This window comes from Eutrigla gurnardus (genome assembly GCF_963514095.1).
Source record: "Eutrigla gurnardus genome assembly, chromosome: 15".
In the NCBI taxonomy this organism is placed as follows: domain Eukaryota; kingdom Metazoa; phylum Chordata; class Actinopteri; order Perciformes; family Triglidae; genus Eutrigla; species Eutrigla gurnardus.
The window spans coordinates 1,325,076-1,342,246 of NC_139938.1; the positions used below are offsets into that span (position 1 = coordinate 1,325,076).

General features: G+C 47.4%; 1 protein-coding gene across 2 annotated transcripts; it reads right to left on the reverse strand.

The window, feature by feature from the left end:
• Positions 1 to 103: 103 nt before the first annotated feature.
• On the reverse strand, positions 104 to 14,347 carry mcf2b (MCF.2 cell line derived transforming sequence b). Of its 2 annotated transcripts, none has more exons than XM_084029554.1 (26): positions 14,101 to 14,347; positions 12,277 to 12,411; positions 12,065 to 12,181; positions 11,777 to 11,926; positions 11,572 to 11,696; positions 11,318 to 11,432; positions 11,119 to 11,238; positions 10,846 to 11,037; positions 10,484 to 10,675; positions 10,226 to 10,406; positions 9,901 to 9,989; positions 9,498 to 9,598; positions 9,193 to 9,259; positions 8,990 to 9,105; positions 8,822 to 8,891; positions 8,619 to 8,711; positions 8,333 to 8,425; positions 7,433 to 7,558; positions 6,788 to 7,003; positions 6,471 to 6,563; positions 6,269 to 6,347; positions 5,989 to 6,034; positions 3,065 to 3,237; positions 2,712 to 2,827; positions 2,485 to 2,597; positions 104 to 2,351 (listed from the first exon to the last, which is right to left on the reverse strand). In XM_084029554.1, the coding sequence occupies exons 1-26, from the start codon at positions 14,149 to 14,151 to the stop codon at positions 2,270 to 2,272; spliced, it is 3,051 nt and encodes a 1,016-aa protein (XP_083885680.1). In that variant the 5' UTR covers positions 14,152 to 14,347; the 3' UTR covers positions 104 to 2,269. The 2 variants fall into 2 exon arrangements, with proteins under 2 accessions (XP_083885680.1, XP_083885679.1); XM_084029553.1 differs by lacking the exon at positions 14,101 to 14,347 and adding an exon at positions 13,231 to 13,263.
• Positions 14,348 to 17,171: the final 2,824 nt, after the last annotated feature.

Genomic DNA, 17,171 nt, shown 5'->3' on the forward strand with positions numbered 1-17,171 from the left:
GTGAGAACACCTGTGTGGTGTTCAGGGCCCTGGCCAGCTCCCCACACAGGTGTTCTCACTTATGTGTTGACTAGAGCTCTGCTCAGGTTGCTGCAGGGCAGAGATGTGCTGACAAGTCACAACCAAACCTCATAAATCTCCATACAGATCCTAATTACCAAGGAAAGTCATTTATCGCACACTGTGGATGAAGTCCACTGGCCACGCAGCGATATGAAGATGCGCAGCCAGCTTTAGAAGTTTACATTGATGTTGCTGCGCTCACTGCAACCATGCAGCATGGTTCCTGCTCTGCTCCTTCTGTTATTATCAAACAGATACTCGCTGGGGACATTTTACTACGTATGGAAGAAATCACAGCAGTCAGGTTGACTTAAATAATCCTGCGCTTATATTTTGGAAAATAATCATATACATTATGCATTATAATACAAGCATTCACATGAGTCAAAATATCAAAAAATTGCAAACTGAGCAAAAGCGGCAAACACCAGTCAAAGCTACTGTTGAGAAGACATATGATGACATATGATGACGTATTATGGGCTGACAATTAACAACCTCTGGTGTTGGGTGGATACCCAATTAATAAAACATGATGAAATGTTACTCAATTCATCCTTTACTTCACTTTATGTAGACAGCTCCGCTCTCTATCAAGTGAATATAATGTTCCCTCTATTAAAGTTAATCTGGTTTATTATTCCCAGCAGGATTAGATTCACATAGTCCAGTGCAATAAATACCCCAGGAATGTAATGTAGCTTTTGTCACCAACATCTGACTGTTTCACCATTTAATAGGCTATTGTCCATAATTGTGTTTAACTTTTTTTGGTTGACATATTCACAGTTAAGTGAAAAAAACGAATCAGTAGTTTAAGTAATTATACTGTAGCTGTCTGCCCCTTCAGAGATTAACACACTGGCGGTCGAGTCTTCACAACCACATTCCACACAGTGTAAAACAATCAGACTGGGTAGTTCTCAAGAACTTAAAATAGTCTCCTTCTCATTAAATCACTTCCCTAAAATGTTAAATCCACAATGTAACTGTAATATTTCTGCTGGCAATCATGATTCTACACAACTCTATTTAGAGTTACTACTTAACACTGAGCACAGTTCCCCTGCTGGTGTAAAACAGCAGTGCAGACAGAAATAAAGTGCAGTGATTGGTCAATGCAGAGCAGCAAAGCTCTTCTCATCTCAGTGGTAATGACAGCATTCACAAGTACCACCAATCTAAAATCCACACATTCCAAAGGAAAGGTGTTGACAAAAAAGAATGAAACATTATTGAAATATCTGCAGTTTAACCACTGAATTACAGCAATAATGACCAACCTGTTGTAGTCGATGTCATGTAGTACATTGTGTTTATGCTGGATAAGTACTGCAGTACTTTGCCCACACCCATGGAGTTCATCTTGAAGACTGATAGAGTGCTGCATCAATAGAGCTTTTTTCACAGAAAACATTTCCACTTGTCGTAGCAGGAGAAGAACAGGTGGAACTGACATTAACAAAGGCTCTGCTCCATTGAAGTGTTCCACTCAGTCACCACACACCAGAACGAGGCTGAAGAGAATCAGCCGTTTCTAATGTTATTAATTAAACCTGTACGTTTCCTGCTACGATATGTTGTGAAATATGTACATATGCATCCAACACCACTAGATGGCAAAACAAACCATCTAAGGCTGATATGAATAGGGAGCCCTTGACTCAATATTCTTGCCTTGTTGTTTTTTCCTTTCACGTGAACACATTGAGAGGATGCTAAATGCCTGCATTTTCTGCTAAGAGGCGGTAGTAACCATGGCGATTTTGCAACATGCATAGTGACAAAAGAAAGACGGTTTGAATCCCAAAGCTATTTTCCGCGTAACTGACGTTATACAAAAAGAAGCCACTATAGTAAGCTGAGCTGTTTGGCACATGAACAGTAATGATATGTACGCATGATTTCTGTCATATTTCATAAGAAAATAGAAATGATAAAACGTGAAGTCTTAAAGTCTTATGAATAAATGCCCAATAAAGGTTTGCCGTCTTCAGTTATAATCCCAAATCCATTAATCTACTGCTGGAAAAGATAACATGGTTCCACATGTGTGCTCTGCATCGCTCCAGTCTTCTTAGGTCCATTCTGTAAAATGTGTAGTTCATGTGCTTCAATCTGATGATTCACAAGCCCCCTTTCATGGTCAGGAAGATGAAGAAGTATGTGAGTCTGTGTGTCATCCATCCCCTCTTCTGATTGGCTCTCAGTAGGTCTCTCCCAGAATCCTGTGCAGGTCCTCAGGTAGAACACGCCCTTGTTCTCCACGACTGACATTCCTCACCACCCTGATTTCACACGTAAACACAGCAGATCAAATGCGATGATTCGAAACATGAATTCATTTTGTATTTTCCTCTTCAGGTTTTAATGAATCTCAATTTAAAATGATGTGTGTGTTTCTGAAACCAGTAGCTTTACCACATTCCCGACATCTCCTCATGCAGCAGCTGGATGACATCGCCACAGTTAAAGATGATGTCATCAGTGCTGGCCATGCTGCTTTCTACCATGACCCTGTACCTGCCTGCCACCTGGAACAGATGAAAGAAAGAGGAGAAACCATGCCTTTTGATACTTTTCCACATCCACGGTCATTCTCAATCCTTTCACCAGTACCACCTGTGCCATGACGGGTCGACTCTCACCAGGGGGGCAGGCTGATCCTCCTCATCTGAGTCTGATACGTTGGAGAGGTCTGTAGCTGCACCCCAGTCCTCCAGGCCCTCACAGATGGCCACTGAGTGAGCAGGAACAGGCCACGCTGTAGGGGACAAGACAGCTGAGACAACCAACGGCAGCGCTACACTTTTAAATCACTAATGCTCAAACACATGGTTTTCATTCAAACTGATACAGTTTTCCAATTTATTCCAAACCATCCTTCTGCTTCATGTAAAGATATGTGTTGACCTTTGAGTGAAGCCTTACACTCCTACTGGGACCACTATGCAGGTTCAGGGCTACAAATGTTCTACTGGGTAGTCTCGAAGCGACTCACTGCGTCTAGGTGAGTGAACAATGGGGTCCGAGTGGGCGGGGCTAGTGTGTGTTGACTCCTCCCGCCGCTGTCTGTAGGAGTGACTTGTTGCCGAGGAGCTGTGAGGAACAGGGAAACACGCTGAGCAGCCTCCCACCGACGCTCCGCCCCACGACACACACATCTCTGATGCACTAAACCGTATCGCCATGGGAACAAGACACGACCACAAACAGAAACGAACAACAACATCCACGGTGTCACATAACAAGCTCATCCACATTCTGTAAATTAAAACGGCATTCCATTAAGTTCACTATCACATATATTTCAGCGTCTGATTTCAGAGGATGTTTGAGTTTATGGCACAAATATTAATCATATGTGAGATCGCTGTAATACATGGAAAATGACTGAGTACACAGTCCACACATATATAAGGGCCTAGTTTGAATAGCATTTCAAAGGAATCAACAGTGTGGCGTTAAGTAGTAGATGGGTGGAGTTTGTCCCATATAACGTTTACCATTCAAAGCAACGTAGCAGGCGGTCAGCGCAACCAACATTTTTTTTGCCATTGCAACCGTTTGCATAAAAAAGTAGCAGACTAAGACTAAGTTACCAGTGGGCTGGTTGCCAGTGGACTGGTTGTCAGTGGACTTGTTCCCAGTGGACTGGTTGCCAGCAGACTGGTTGCCAGTGGACTGGTTGCCAGTGGACTGGTTGTCAGTGGACTTGTTCCCAGTGGACTGGTTGCCAGCAGACTGGTTGCCAGTGGACTGGTTGCCAGTTGACTGGTTGTCAGTGGACTTGTTCCCAGTGGACTGGTTGCCAGTTTACTGGTTGCCAGTTGACTGGTTGTCAGTGGACTGGTTGCCAGTGTGGACTGAGTACACAGTCCACACATATATCAGGGCCTAGTTTGAATAGCATTTCAAAGTAATCAACAGTGTGGCGTTAAGTAGTAGATGGGTGGAGTTTGTCCCATATAACGTTTACCATTCAAAGCAACGTAGCAGGCGGTCAGCGCAACCAACATTTTTTTTGCCATTGCAACCGTTTGCATAAAAAAGTAGCAGACTAAGACTAAGTTACCAGTGGGCTGGTTGCCAGTGGACTGGTTGTCAGTGGACTTGTTCCCAGTGGACTGGTTGCCAGCAGACTGGTTGCCAGTGGACTGGTTGCCAGTGGACTGGTTGTCAGTGGACTTGTTCCCAGTGGACTGGTTGCCAGCAGACTGGTTGCCAGTGGACTGGTTGCCAGTTGACTGGTTGTCAGTGGACTTGTTCCCAGTGGACTGGTTGCCAGTTTACTGGTTGCCAGTTGACTGGTTGTCAGTGGACTGGTTGCCAGCAGATTGGTTGCCAGTGGACTGGTTGCCAGCTGACTGGTTGCCAGTTGACTGGTTGTCAGTGGACTGGTTGTCAGTGGACAGGTTGCCAGCAGATTGGTTGCCAGTGGACTGGTTGTCAGTGGACTGGTTGTCAGTGGACTGGTTGCCAGCAGATTGTTGCCAGTGGACTGGTTGTCAGCTGACTGGTTGCCAGCTGACTGGTTGCCAGTTGACTGGTTGTCAGTGGACTGGTTGTCAGTGGACTGGTTGCCAGCAGATCATTGCCAGTGGACTGGTTGTCAGCAGACTGGTTGTCAGGGGACTTGTCAGTTGACTGGTTGCCAGTGGACTGGTTGTGAGCAGACTGGTTGTCAGTGGACTGGTTGCCAGCAGAGTGGGTGCCAGCGGACTGGTTGCCAGTGGACTGGTTGCCAGTTGACTGGCTCTCATGGTCCCACCACCTCACTCCCTGCCGCTCTGGAGAAGACTATCACCCTGGAATTGTGTCCACTCTCCCAGCAAGTTGCCACAACACTTTGTGTCCCACAGACATCTATATAACAACTAACAACAATTACCATTTTCTGTTGCACCAGTCAAACTTTAACACTTTAATTACTTTAAAATGCTTTGTGACCACACCAATATCATGTACACAAATCATTCAGAAACATTCACAGTATCCACCATCTGTTAATAAGAATCACTCAATCAACGTGATTATCCCATGCTCAGAAACATAAACAACTTAACTGTGAGTCTTTCTGAGTGTCCACAAAGGACACTGCTGGCATGATGTATATTATTAACAATCATCAGGAAAATACTATTTCCAGCCATGGATGAATATGTTTTGGTGTATGTGGGATTGACTAAATATGAGATCCAGCCCAATGTCACCACAGTGAGGCTCATTGATGTGTTTTAATTGTTTTGGACCACAGGCTCTACGGCACAAGGGAATAAGCTTCATCGGCTTTGGCTACACAAACTAGACTTGTTAGAACAATCGAGCGGTTGTTGTTTTTGATCTCTTCATTTTCATTTGACCCCCAAAGAACTATGTGCCAATGCTGATGATTCCCTACATAATAATTGTTTGTTTGTGAAGTTCAAATAATCACATATATGACATGCTAGCATGCTACCGGTAAACATTGGTTTCTCCTGTAAAAGACTCATACATCCCGGCCAACAGCCTGTGAGGCTCAATTTCCACACTTTCCTTGAGAATCATGCTTAGCGCTCTCCATGGTGCTGAAATTCAGCCATGTACCAGTACGGTACGGACAGTTTAAGCCATCATGGAGGTCACGAATACCAGTTCTCAAGGCAAATGACAAAGATGCTAATACGTTACATAGACAATCACTGCACACATACCAACTCATTCATGTCTTTAACGTCCTGCAAACAGTTAAGCACGATGCTTTGTTATCAATGAATAACCATCATTAACACTAGGTGAGAAAACCCCTTTTCTGAAATGTATCAAGTTTTAAATCAACTTCTGAGTTGAGGCTGGATTAGAAGTGATTCGACCCATCCCCACCACACATCAGGTCATGAAGGGACACAAAGGAGAACAGGGAGGTCATGCAGAGAGAATCACCTGTCAGAGAGGGCGTTGTCTGAAAGTGGAAGGGAAGGAGCTTCATCTGAGAAAAGCAGAAGAGGGCACAAATGTATGGTTTAAATTTGGACAAATCTAATCACCCAAAGAACAAACTGGCTTCTACCTCATGACCTTCATGAAAACATGAATAGCAAAGAGCATACAGTGACAATGAAAGTGGTTCAATAGTAGATCTACAGTTCTACATTGCCCGAGCTGAATCCAAGTTAAAACCAAATCAACATAGAGGCAGTGATTGGATAGCAGGAATAGAAACCTTGACGCAGTTTCTGCTGGTTGGTGAGAATTTTTCGAATCTGAGTTAACCAGGCAACTTTGACCTCCAGTGTGGGAGCCTAGACACACACACACACACACACACACACGGAGAGAAATCGTAACAACAGGATAGAATGAGTGAATGAGCTAAAGGTCCAGACACTAAAACGAGAGAGAGAAAATCGAAGGAAAGGGAATACCTGAACTATGTACACTACTTCTCTGCCACTGTACCAGATTTCAAATTTCTTCACATCTCCTTTCACATTTTCTGTGATTCCCACCGCACTCATCTAAAAAGAGACAAGTAGTCACATTTCACCATCACATGTCATCCTTATTGACTGTCTGTTACTGTTCCTCCATATATCTCCAATAATATGCAGTTCAATTCAACAAAAAAAATAAGGATGCTCAGGATCATAACGGGAGGATTTATTGTAGGGCAGTGGAAGTAGATTGCATTGGAAGTGGCTAGATGTACCTAATGAAGTGAGTATATTATATGTATTGTTACTCTGAGGCAGGATTTGAAGCTGTAGAAGGGCGTCCTGTCGTGAGTGTCCTCATCTCTGCGCTTGCAGAAGAGCAGGGCGAGATCATAGAGGAAGAGATGTCTTTGCATGGGTTTGAACCTGGCCAGCTCCTTCATGCGCACCGCTGCCCTCTTGTGGCTGATCCACACGCTGAAGCCTCCCTGCATCACCACTCGGCCCAGCTGGCTGAGGTCACCCTGGGACAGGTGGAACAAGTGAGAAATGCCAGGGAGAAATCCATCACACAGATCAGATTAAATGGGCTACTATATGTTATATATATCAACGCGAATATGTTGGTCTAAAATTAAATTTAGCACTGTGATTATACTTTAGTCCAGGGGAGGATTTCACAGCGTTGTGTTTTTTATTTTCAATCAAATAAGCTTTTATTTATCTTATGACGTTATTACCAAGTACTATCAAGCAAAAACAGTACTAAATATAAGATCATATATAATGTATTTGTCCCAATGGGGAAATTTGTTTTGAAATAAATTGGAAAAAAAAGTCATATTTGAACTTTGGCTGAAAGTAACTATATTGTGGCAAAAAAATGTTGTATTTTCTGAGAACTTTTCTGAAATGAAGTGCAATGTCAGCACATAAAGCCCCATGGTTGGTACCTGGTATCCAGTGATGGCTATCTGATGCATGGAGTCGTTGACTGACTTCAGCAGCTCCAGCATGGAGGCCAGAGCCTGCTGGAGCTCACAGCGGTATCGATCCTCCGTACAGTGCTTCAACAGCTCCTGAACAAGCACACAGACACAGGATGACAGGTCAGAGTCTTTCAGTTATCCACTCTAGTCAGCCCTCATGAATGACTTCTGAATGTCTGCTGAATGTCTGCTGAATGTGGTTTTGTCTGTATAACCAGGCATCTCTGTCTGTCTCTGTCTAAGATGATGAGTGTAATCGTATCTGTCTTTATAAGTGTGTATGCTTTGCTGTTGGTCTTGACTGCTTGGCACTCTGCACCATCAACCCTTTGTCGATCAATCTGAGTGCAATGATTGTTTTGTTCTCAACCAAACCTGTTGTGCAGACTGACCTGACCACATGATCACATGACTCGTGGGGTTAGTTGGTCAAACCACAAGTTAGATCCAGAGTGAAACATCTCAATAACTATGGGGTGGATTGTCATGACATTTGGTTTATGTTCATTTGGTTCAAACATTCATGCCTCCCACCGTCAAACAGGTGCAAATTGCTAAACCACCGCTCATACACGGTGAACAAGGCAAACGTGTAAGCATGCAGATGTTAGCATTTAGCTAGCATGCCTGTAGACCTGTAGCTGCTATGATTGCCATCATTAAAGCTACACACAGTGTTGACATGCAAATCTGTAGAGAAAATGTGCCATATCATCATGACGAAGGATGCTTTTCAACAGTCACTCAATGTTTGATACACTTTTGCATCAAGGCAGCAAAATATTTATGGCACCTAAAATATCTTATAGCCACTGTGTGCACTGCATCATTACAGGAGCACCGACTGACTCGGATGTACAGAACCTTGAGTAGCAGCTGGTACTTGGTGAGGCGTTGGACTGGTTTCAGGAGGTAAGAGTCCAGACCCAGCTTGTGGTCCAGCTTCTTCTGGCACTCCTGCAGAGAGAGAGAGAGAGAGAGAGAGAGAGAGAGAGAGAGAGAGAGAGAGAGAGAGAGAGAGAGAGATTTTAGACAGACTTATTACCAAATAACACCTTCAAAGATTATGTCTATCAACACAAATCCTAATGACTTGCAAACATCAATATGAGACAATGAATGGATAATGTAATCATGATTCATGTATTACCTTAAAGAAGGGCGAATCAGAGCATTGTCTCCATAACAACTCAGAGCATGGCTTGTTTTGGCAGTAACGCTCATACACCTGGAACTTCTCTTTCTGCTCTCACACGCACACACACAGAGACCCACATAAATGTATAAATGTACGTATCTTCTTCATATCGGATACATCTTCACATAAACATGTTTCCTCTCATTGTTTCTCACCCGTTGCAGGAAGCAGGTCCCCACCCTCTCTGGTGTCTCCAGGCAACACTGCAGATCTTGAAGGAAGATCCTAAATGGAGAGGGGAATGGAAGGAAATTGGATTTGCATGAAAAGACAAGCGGAGCCGGACAACTCTGTGACAGCTTGCATGTGTGTGTGTGTGTTGCCTGCTGTGGAACTGGTAAATCTCTGGCATGTTGCCAAAGAGAACGTCCTTCTGGCTGCGTAGAGCAGAAGGAAGGAGATTAGACATGGATGGGTCCTCCATTTCTGCCCTGTAGCCCTGAGGAGAGGAGACAACAACCAGAGCACTTGATAAGATAAAAGAGGAAATACAAATCACCATAAACATAATGTGAAATGAACTCACCAGAAGGACAGAGAGCAGCTCATCCACATAGATCCTCTCTGTAGCAATCAGTTCCTTCATAATATGGCTAGAATGAGTGAGAACGAGAGAAGATTTTACAAAAACGAAATTCTACTCCATAGCACTGTGCACACCTTGGCACAAAAATACCTTGACACAAAAATACCTTGGCACAAAAATAAGTTAGACAGGCTCACACACACACACATACACACACACAGCTCAGGGCTAACATAAAGACAGTGCAAGAGAAGAGTCAAAGGTCAGGCTTTAGGTGGAGGATCATGAGTGCCGGGATTGCGTACCGTGTGACTTGTTCTGGATTGTCTTCTGCTTCTGAATCGGTTTCAGTGGTGGAGCCATACAGACAGCTGCGGTTGCCCTGGAAGTCATGCATTACCTCGATCTGACAAAACGCATATGAAACAACTATCTCAGCTCGGAGCCTTGGACACATTTGGAGGACAGGTTTTCAGTAACTTTATGTTGCTAATATATGCTAATAACTGCTAAAAAACAGCAAGGAGTATCAGAGTTTGAAGGTCAAAACCAAAGTATCACATTATAGGACAAATTCTAATTTTGACCAGGGGATGGCTCTTGATCACAAGGAATATTATAATAATTCATCCGGAGGGGGGCATGAACGTGTACACCAGACAAACTTTCATGTCAATCTGTTTTACAGTTGGTTAGAAACACACACACCTTGGGTTGGCTGTTGTTCCTCCTTGCGGCTCTTTTGCCAGGTAGCAGATCAAAGGAAAACTTGGAGTTCAGGACGTTAAAATCTACACCTGTGGATCACAGATACAAACACACACAAAATCACCTGGGGTTGGCGGAGCAGAGAGGAAATGCAGACAAAAACAAAACATGGGAAATACAGGTGAGAGGGGAAGTGAGGTCGGGGCTTGCAAGGAGTGAAGTTAACTATAAGTCAACAGAATCTAGACCATGAGAATAAATCCACACAACAGAGATACGGTTAGGAACAGCGAGAAGGCTTGAGACTAGGAGGCGTGGATTGTACCATGTTTGGGGGAGAAGAGGGGTGACTTGCAGCGCTGCGAGGTCTGGTCGGGTTCGGGCCTGGGGGCAACCAGCTGTATCGGTCTGACTTGTACATCCGCCAACTTCCTCAGACACTGCTCTCTGTTTCTGATCATGCACTGCACCGAGTTCAGCTTCTCTGTTACCATGGAAATTTGGGACTAGACAGAAAGAGGTGTAGGTTGAAGGGAGCTGTGGGTCATCGTGTGTGTGTTTGCGTTAAACGGCAGCGGGTTACCTGCAGCTGTGGGGTGAGGATGGCTTCAAACTCCAGGCTCAGAATGTCCTGGCTGTTTTTTAATGCAGACGGCACCCTCTCCTGGTGAAAGCACAGGTACTGCAGTGACTCCTGAGCTCCCTCTCTGGTTTGGAACTTGTCCACCATCTGACTGGCCAGAAGATAGGCTCCCTCGTCACACCACCGAAGGGCCTGCTCACACACACAGACGATGTTTTAATCAGTCACGTTAGACATGTTTTTTATGTGATTAAAACAAAGAACAAAGACATGTTACAATTGTTCTCTAAGGAAAAACGAAAAACATACTTCGCTGCAATAACTCTAAATGTGCATGTTTTTCAGTTTGTCAGCATGTTTACCCCTTCGAGGCGGAGCAGCAGGTCTCGTGCTCGGGTGAGCGAGGCCCTCTTGGTGCGGATGGCAGTGGTGATGATGTCACAGTGATGTCGCAGCTCATTGCAGCGCTGGATGATGAGCGCCAGGGCGTAATGGTGGTTGGCGGCCAACTGGTGGCCGTGCAAGATTACCACCTGGGCACGAGCCATCTCCTCCTGAGCCACACAACACACACATGCGCTTTAAAACATTTTCATTTGGCTTCAACTGTAACTGTGTGCATGTTTGTTTGTGACCTGAGCACGAGTGTCCAGCGTGTCCAGGTCCATCAACAGCTGTTCTGTCTGAACCACCGTCGTTCCCACAGAGGCGATGTCCATCTCCTGGTCAGTGATCCTCTCTAGCGCCTCGTCCATCTACACACACACACACACAAAGAGCTACAGCAGTGTCACACAGAGTCAGCATTAATGCAACAGACATCAAGCATCACACCTGCTGGAAACTCATTTCATAGTGCAGCAGCTGGAGGTACTGCTGCATCTTCAGGTGGTGTTTCTCAAAGAAGCCATCAAACGCCTCCTCCATGTCTCGGAGCTGAGCCAGGAGCCTAAAACAAACAGACAAACATTTAGCTTTAATAAGATGTTGGTGTCAAGCTGAGGATATTTTTTTCTAAATCCTCTCATCTAATCATCCATTTCTCAACAGAAAATGTCTGAGCGCTCATCTAGCAACTGATGCTGTGCCTTTGAACAGTGGTCATGTCTGATTTGAGGTCCCTCTCCTCCTCTACATCCCTCTTAGAGGCCTTAACCGTCTCCAGGTTCGACAGCAGCAGCCGTCCTTCTTTCTGCACGCTCCGGATATCGTCCTGAAACCACAAACGACGAGTAAAGACACAACACAGAGATGCAGACTCAGAGAAGAAAGAACAGAGAGAGCAGTGGCGACCTTCATCTGCCGGTATCGGTGTGTGTGTGAGTGCAGCAGGAACTCGATGGCGCTGGCTTCGTCCGGAAGTTCGGTCTCAGAGAGCTCTGATCCGAAGCCCTGCAGCAGCTGGGCGATCTCCTTCACTGTCACCGCGAACGTCTCAATGGCCTGCAGACACAAACGCGCAAAAAGACATGAGTTTGTCAAATTGAGTCGTTTGAGCAAAAATGTATTGTGTCAAACATCTTCACTCTTGACAGCAGGGTGCCAGGCTCTGGCAGACTGACGGGCATCAGAGGTGAGTACCGTGCGGAGGACGATCCAGTCACTTTGGCAGTACTCCACTTTGGCAGTGAAGTCTGAGGTCAGGTGGTTTTCGTCGATGTAGCGCAGCAGGTCGCCGACTGAGCGCAGCATCACCACCTGAAAAACCCACAACCACAAGGCATCCCATAAAGCAGCGTTGTTGCAACGTGTGCAACTGGCAGCATGGAGTTACCAACAAGAAGACTTCTCACCGGCATCTTTAACAGGAAGTCATTCTGACTGAAGCGGAAGCCCAGGTCAGTGCTGGAAGACGGGGTGGGGGCCGAGCTCATCTGGCCTGTCGGGTGGAGCACCAGGACCAAATGCAGATTTCCAGGAAAAGATGTCTGAAAGAGAAAGAAGTGTAAGATGTTATTTGTTTACTCAACTTCCTTATATTATTATAGTTAGATGTAAATGAAAGGAGAGTATTAGTATAGTATAGTATTTAAAAATGTGTAGGTGACAATTTTACATCAATTTAGAACATTTACATTTAGCAGAAGCTTTTGTCCAAAGGGACTTACAATAAGTACATTTGTCTAAAGAAAGAAACCACAACATATCATTGCCGATAAAGTAAGAGCTAAAAAACAGAAACAAGTGTTAGGTCCTCGTCTGAGTAAAGTAGTAGCTGTTCAGCAAACATACAACAGTGTTATGATCAATTTAGGAGCGAGGACCAATGTGATATAGCATGAATTTAATTTAAAATGACTAATTTCTCATGACTTTTGTGGATTTTATCACCAGCACAGCGCAGGATGAGAGGAGTCGGAGAGTCAGTCAGAAGTGTTGACGGCTTAATGTTGTTAGTCCTGCAGTCCAGCAAAGCTCAACACGGCCTCAGCATCTCTCTGTGTCACTCTACCTGTCGGTCACGAGCACTTCAGCTGCTCCGTCACTCTTCTCCTGCCTTCCCTGTCGTATTAGTATCCTTATTTCCATGAACGTTTGTTTTTGTGTCTGTGTGTTTTTGCCTGCAGCAGATCATTTATCTGAGATGCAGCAGATCACTGCTGTGTAATCACATCTGTATGAGCAGTGAGCACTGTAGCACATGGATTAAAAGCCGGCGTTGTCTTATTACTTCCAGTTGAAAGTATCAGCAAACCACTAATTGAGTGCTCTAACAATTGTTAGCAGGCAGGTGAGTTCTTCCTCACCTGCTTGCCATCTTTCATCCTTGTTTCCTCTCCCCTAAGTAGCCTACATGCTGTCCACTCCATCTTTTGTGTGTTTACACAGCCTGAAATTACATTTTTCACATTACACATTAGCCTCTTACACTCTAACAGACCTGACAGGGAAAGTCTACTAGCTTGTTTTATTCCTGTGTGGTGTAATAGTCACAAATATGTATCTGACAGTAACTGTGGAGTGTTTTCAAGTTCAGCAGCTTTATGTAACACCAGGAAAATGTTGACCTTAGAACAAATGTTCAGCTTCCTCTCCCACTCATCGGCACCAAGTCCTCAATATAATATCAGCCGTCTCAATGTCATTGCGTTACACTGCGTTTAGGTTGTGGGCATCAAGTATTTCACACATATTCCCAAATGTGTTAGATAAAGCTGCTGAACTTGAAAACACTCCACAGTTACTGTCAGATACATACTGCAGTGCCAAAGCTGAGACAGGCTCTTGCTGTTCTGTATATCTGCAGTTGCAGTCCAAACACACGCACGCACACACACACACACACACACACACAGACACACACACACACACACACACACACACACACGCACACACACACACATACACACACACGCACACACACACACACACACACACACACACACACACGTTTGTCATTGTCCTGGTCCACCTTTAACTGCAACGTGACCGCTCTCTCCAGCTAGCCTAGAGGCATTTAAATCTAATGCAGTTGTCCGCGCAGCGTGCTCAGTGTAGAAGCCTCCGTGTCGCAGCACTGAACTGACTGAGAACATCCCGTCTGTCTCTCCGCTCCTCTCTGCTGCAGTATCCTCGCCGCCCCGTGTGAAGCCCTCCCTCCTCCCGCCGGAGCTTACCGCGGCCCGGCGCAGGCGGGGGAACCCCCGCAGCGGGTTGGACTCGGCCATGGCTCTCGGCGCTTCCCCTGGTTCCCCCTTGTGTTGTCCCCGGGCCCGGCCGGGAAGTCTGCAGTGGGACGTGGAGTCGGGAGGAGGGAGCTGCAGCGGCAGCAGCGGTAAACTCGACTGCAGTGTCCGGGCGGGCCGAGCTGCGCGCTGAGTGCGCACCTTCTCCTCCGGAGCGGGACGGCGGGGTGTGTTTCACCTACCTGACGTCAGAGTCACAGAACTTTGACGCGCCACAGCTGCACAGATGTCCATCCTAGAACATCCATTCAATATTTGTTATTATGATAGTAATATTTAAGGAGGATAACCGCCCTGACTCGCCCTGCTGTATAATATGAAAAATAAGTCGTCTTCACGTTCTCAACTTGAAGATGACTTTTTTTTAATAAGAAAGAAAGAGAGAGAGAGAGAGAGAGAGAGAGAGAGAGAGAGAGAGAGAGAGAGAGAGAAAGAGAGAGAGAGAGAGAGAGAGAGAGAGAGAGAGAGAGAGAGAGAGAGAGATCCACATCCACAGGATCCGCTAGATGGCGCTATAAACTGAGGAGATTATAAACCACCTCTGTTGCAGTTTAAGAATTACTGCCCCCATTGACAAGTCCCCACCTTTCCTTCAAATACAGACACAGCAGACTAAACACGTTAGGCCTTCATTCATCAGCAGTGAAAAGCTTTTAAATGTTGTCTCATTAATGAAGTTTAGGAAGTGCGTCAGCACAAATACATCGGTATTCATCAAACATGCGCTTGTGGAGTCGGGTAAATGATGAGACAAGAGACGGAGATGGGTCGAGTCAGCTTTACTCTCCACATCAAAACAAACGAGTCTTACTCGCACATGAGTTCAAATCGTAACTGACGTAAACACGAACTGTCGTAAACCGGAACTGTTTACCTTAAAGGTACAGTCCCTTGGTGAATGTCTCACACAGCAATTGTGGGCCACCACACAGGCCCCCCCCAGAATTCACCCAAACCAACAGGTCCAGAGCGAACAGGCAACACACAGAGAACATCGGACACCCACTAGCGCCAAACAGAATACACTAGTACGAAACAGTCCCTAGAAAAATCAACGCCTAGGCGGGCGGACCAGGCGGCCAGAACGGCTGCGCCTAACAGGAGAAGGGCAAGAGGCAGGAGCAGGGGTCGAGGCCGCCGCAGGACCAGGGGTCGAGGCTGCCGCAGGCGGGCGCCCCCGTCGCGGGGGCTGAGCCAGCTGGAGCGGTTCGCCAACATCCACATGAGCAGGCTTGAGCCGGTCTATAGCCACCCGCTCAGGCCTGCCCCCCATATCCACCACAAAGTTCTTAGGCCCACCCTCCAAGACGCGGAAGGGCCCATCGTAGGGGGGCCGCAGCGGGGTACGGTGGCCATCGTGGCGGATGAAGACGTACTTGGCCGACGGTAAATCCCTGGGAACGTAGGACCGGGGGAGGCCATGGCGAGACGTCGGAACGGGAATGAAAGCGTCCGCAATGTCCCGGGACGCAGCACGATGGGAGGCAGCCGACCACGGGGCCGTGGCGTCCGGAAGAAACTCCCCAGGGACGCGCAGGGGCTGGCCGTACACCAGCTCTGCCGACGAGGCCTGAAGATCCTCCTTGGGGGCGGAGCGAAGGCCCAGCATAACCCACGGGAGGCGGTCAGCCCAGTCGCCGCCCGTAAGGCTGGCCCTGAGCGCGGCCTTCATGTCCCGATGAAACCGCTCGCAAAGCCCGTTGCTCTGTGGGTTATAGGCCGTGGTGCGGTGGACCTTCACTCCCAGGACACCGGCGACCGCAGTCCAAAGCTCCGACGTGAACTGCGGCCCCCGGTCTGAGGAAATGTCTGACGGTGTGCCGAAACGGGCCACCCAAGCCATAACGAACGCCCGGGCCACCTCAGCTGCTGTAGTGGAGGACAGGGGAACCACCTCTGGCCACCTGGTGGTCCGGTCCACCATGGTGAGGAGGTAGGTGTAACCACGGGAGGGTGAAAGCGGGCCCACCAGGTCCACGTTCACGTGGTCGAAACGCCTCTCCGGCACTTTGAAGAGTGCCAAGGGGGCTTTGGTATGCCGAGTCACCTTCGCACGCTGGCACGCCACACAGACAGCAGCCCAGGCCCTGACGTCCTTCCGCAGGCCCGGCCAGACGAACTTGGCCCCCACGAGCTTGGCAGAGGCCTTCACCCCTGGATGGGAAAGGCTGTGGATCGTGTCGAAAACCTTACGCCTCCAGCCAGCAGGCACCATGGGGCGCGGTTGGCCAGTAGAGACGTCGCAGAGGAGCGCAGTGTTGGCCGTGCCAAACACCACATCCTCCATGAGGAGTGCCGTGGGGGCTGTCCTGTAGGCCTGCACCTCAGAGTCAATAGCCTGATCCCCAGCCATAGCTGCGTAGTCGAGGCCCAAGTGGACGGAACCAATAACCACCCGAGAGAGGCAGTCGGCCACAAAATTGTCTTTGCCGGCCACATGCTGAACGTCAGTGGTGTACTCCGAGATGGCGGAGAGCTGACGCTGCTGTCGACCAGACCATGGCTCCGAAGACTTGGCCATGGCGAACGTCAGCGGCTTGTGGTCCACAAAAGCCGTGAACCGACGGCCCTCCAGCAGGAAGCGGAAATGACGGGTGGCGAGGAAAAGAGCCAGGAGTTCCCTGTCAAAAGCGCTGTATTTCCTCTCGTTGTCGCGGAGCTTCCTGCTGAAAAAGGCCAGCGGTTGCCAGGCTCCTCCCACCCACTGCTCACACACAGCCCCCACGGCGTAATCAGAGGCGTCCGTAGTAAGAGCAACCGGGGCGGTCGGAGACGGGTGCGCCAGCAGAGCAGCGTTGGCCAACGCGGTTTTGGCAGCATCGAAGGCAGCCGTCATTTCCGTGGACCAATCCAACACGTCTGCAGGCTTCCTGCCCCGTAAGGCGTTGTACAAGGGTCGCATGAGCTGGGCCGCATGGGGAAGGAAACGGTTATAGAAGTTCACCATGCCCAGGAACTCCTGCAGGGACTTCACCGTGCGCGAACGTGGGAAACTGGCGATG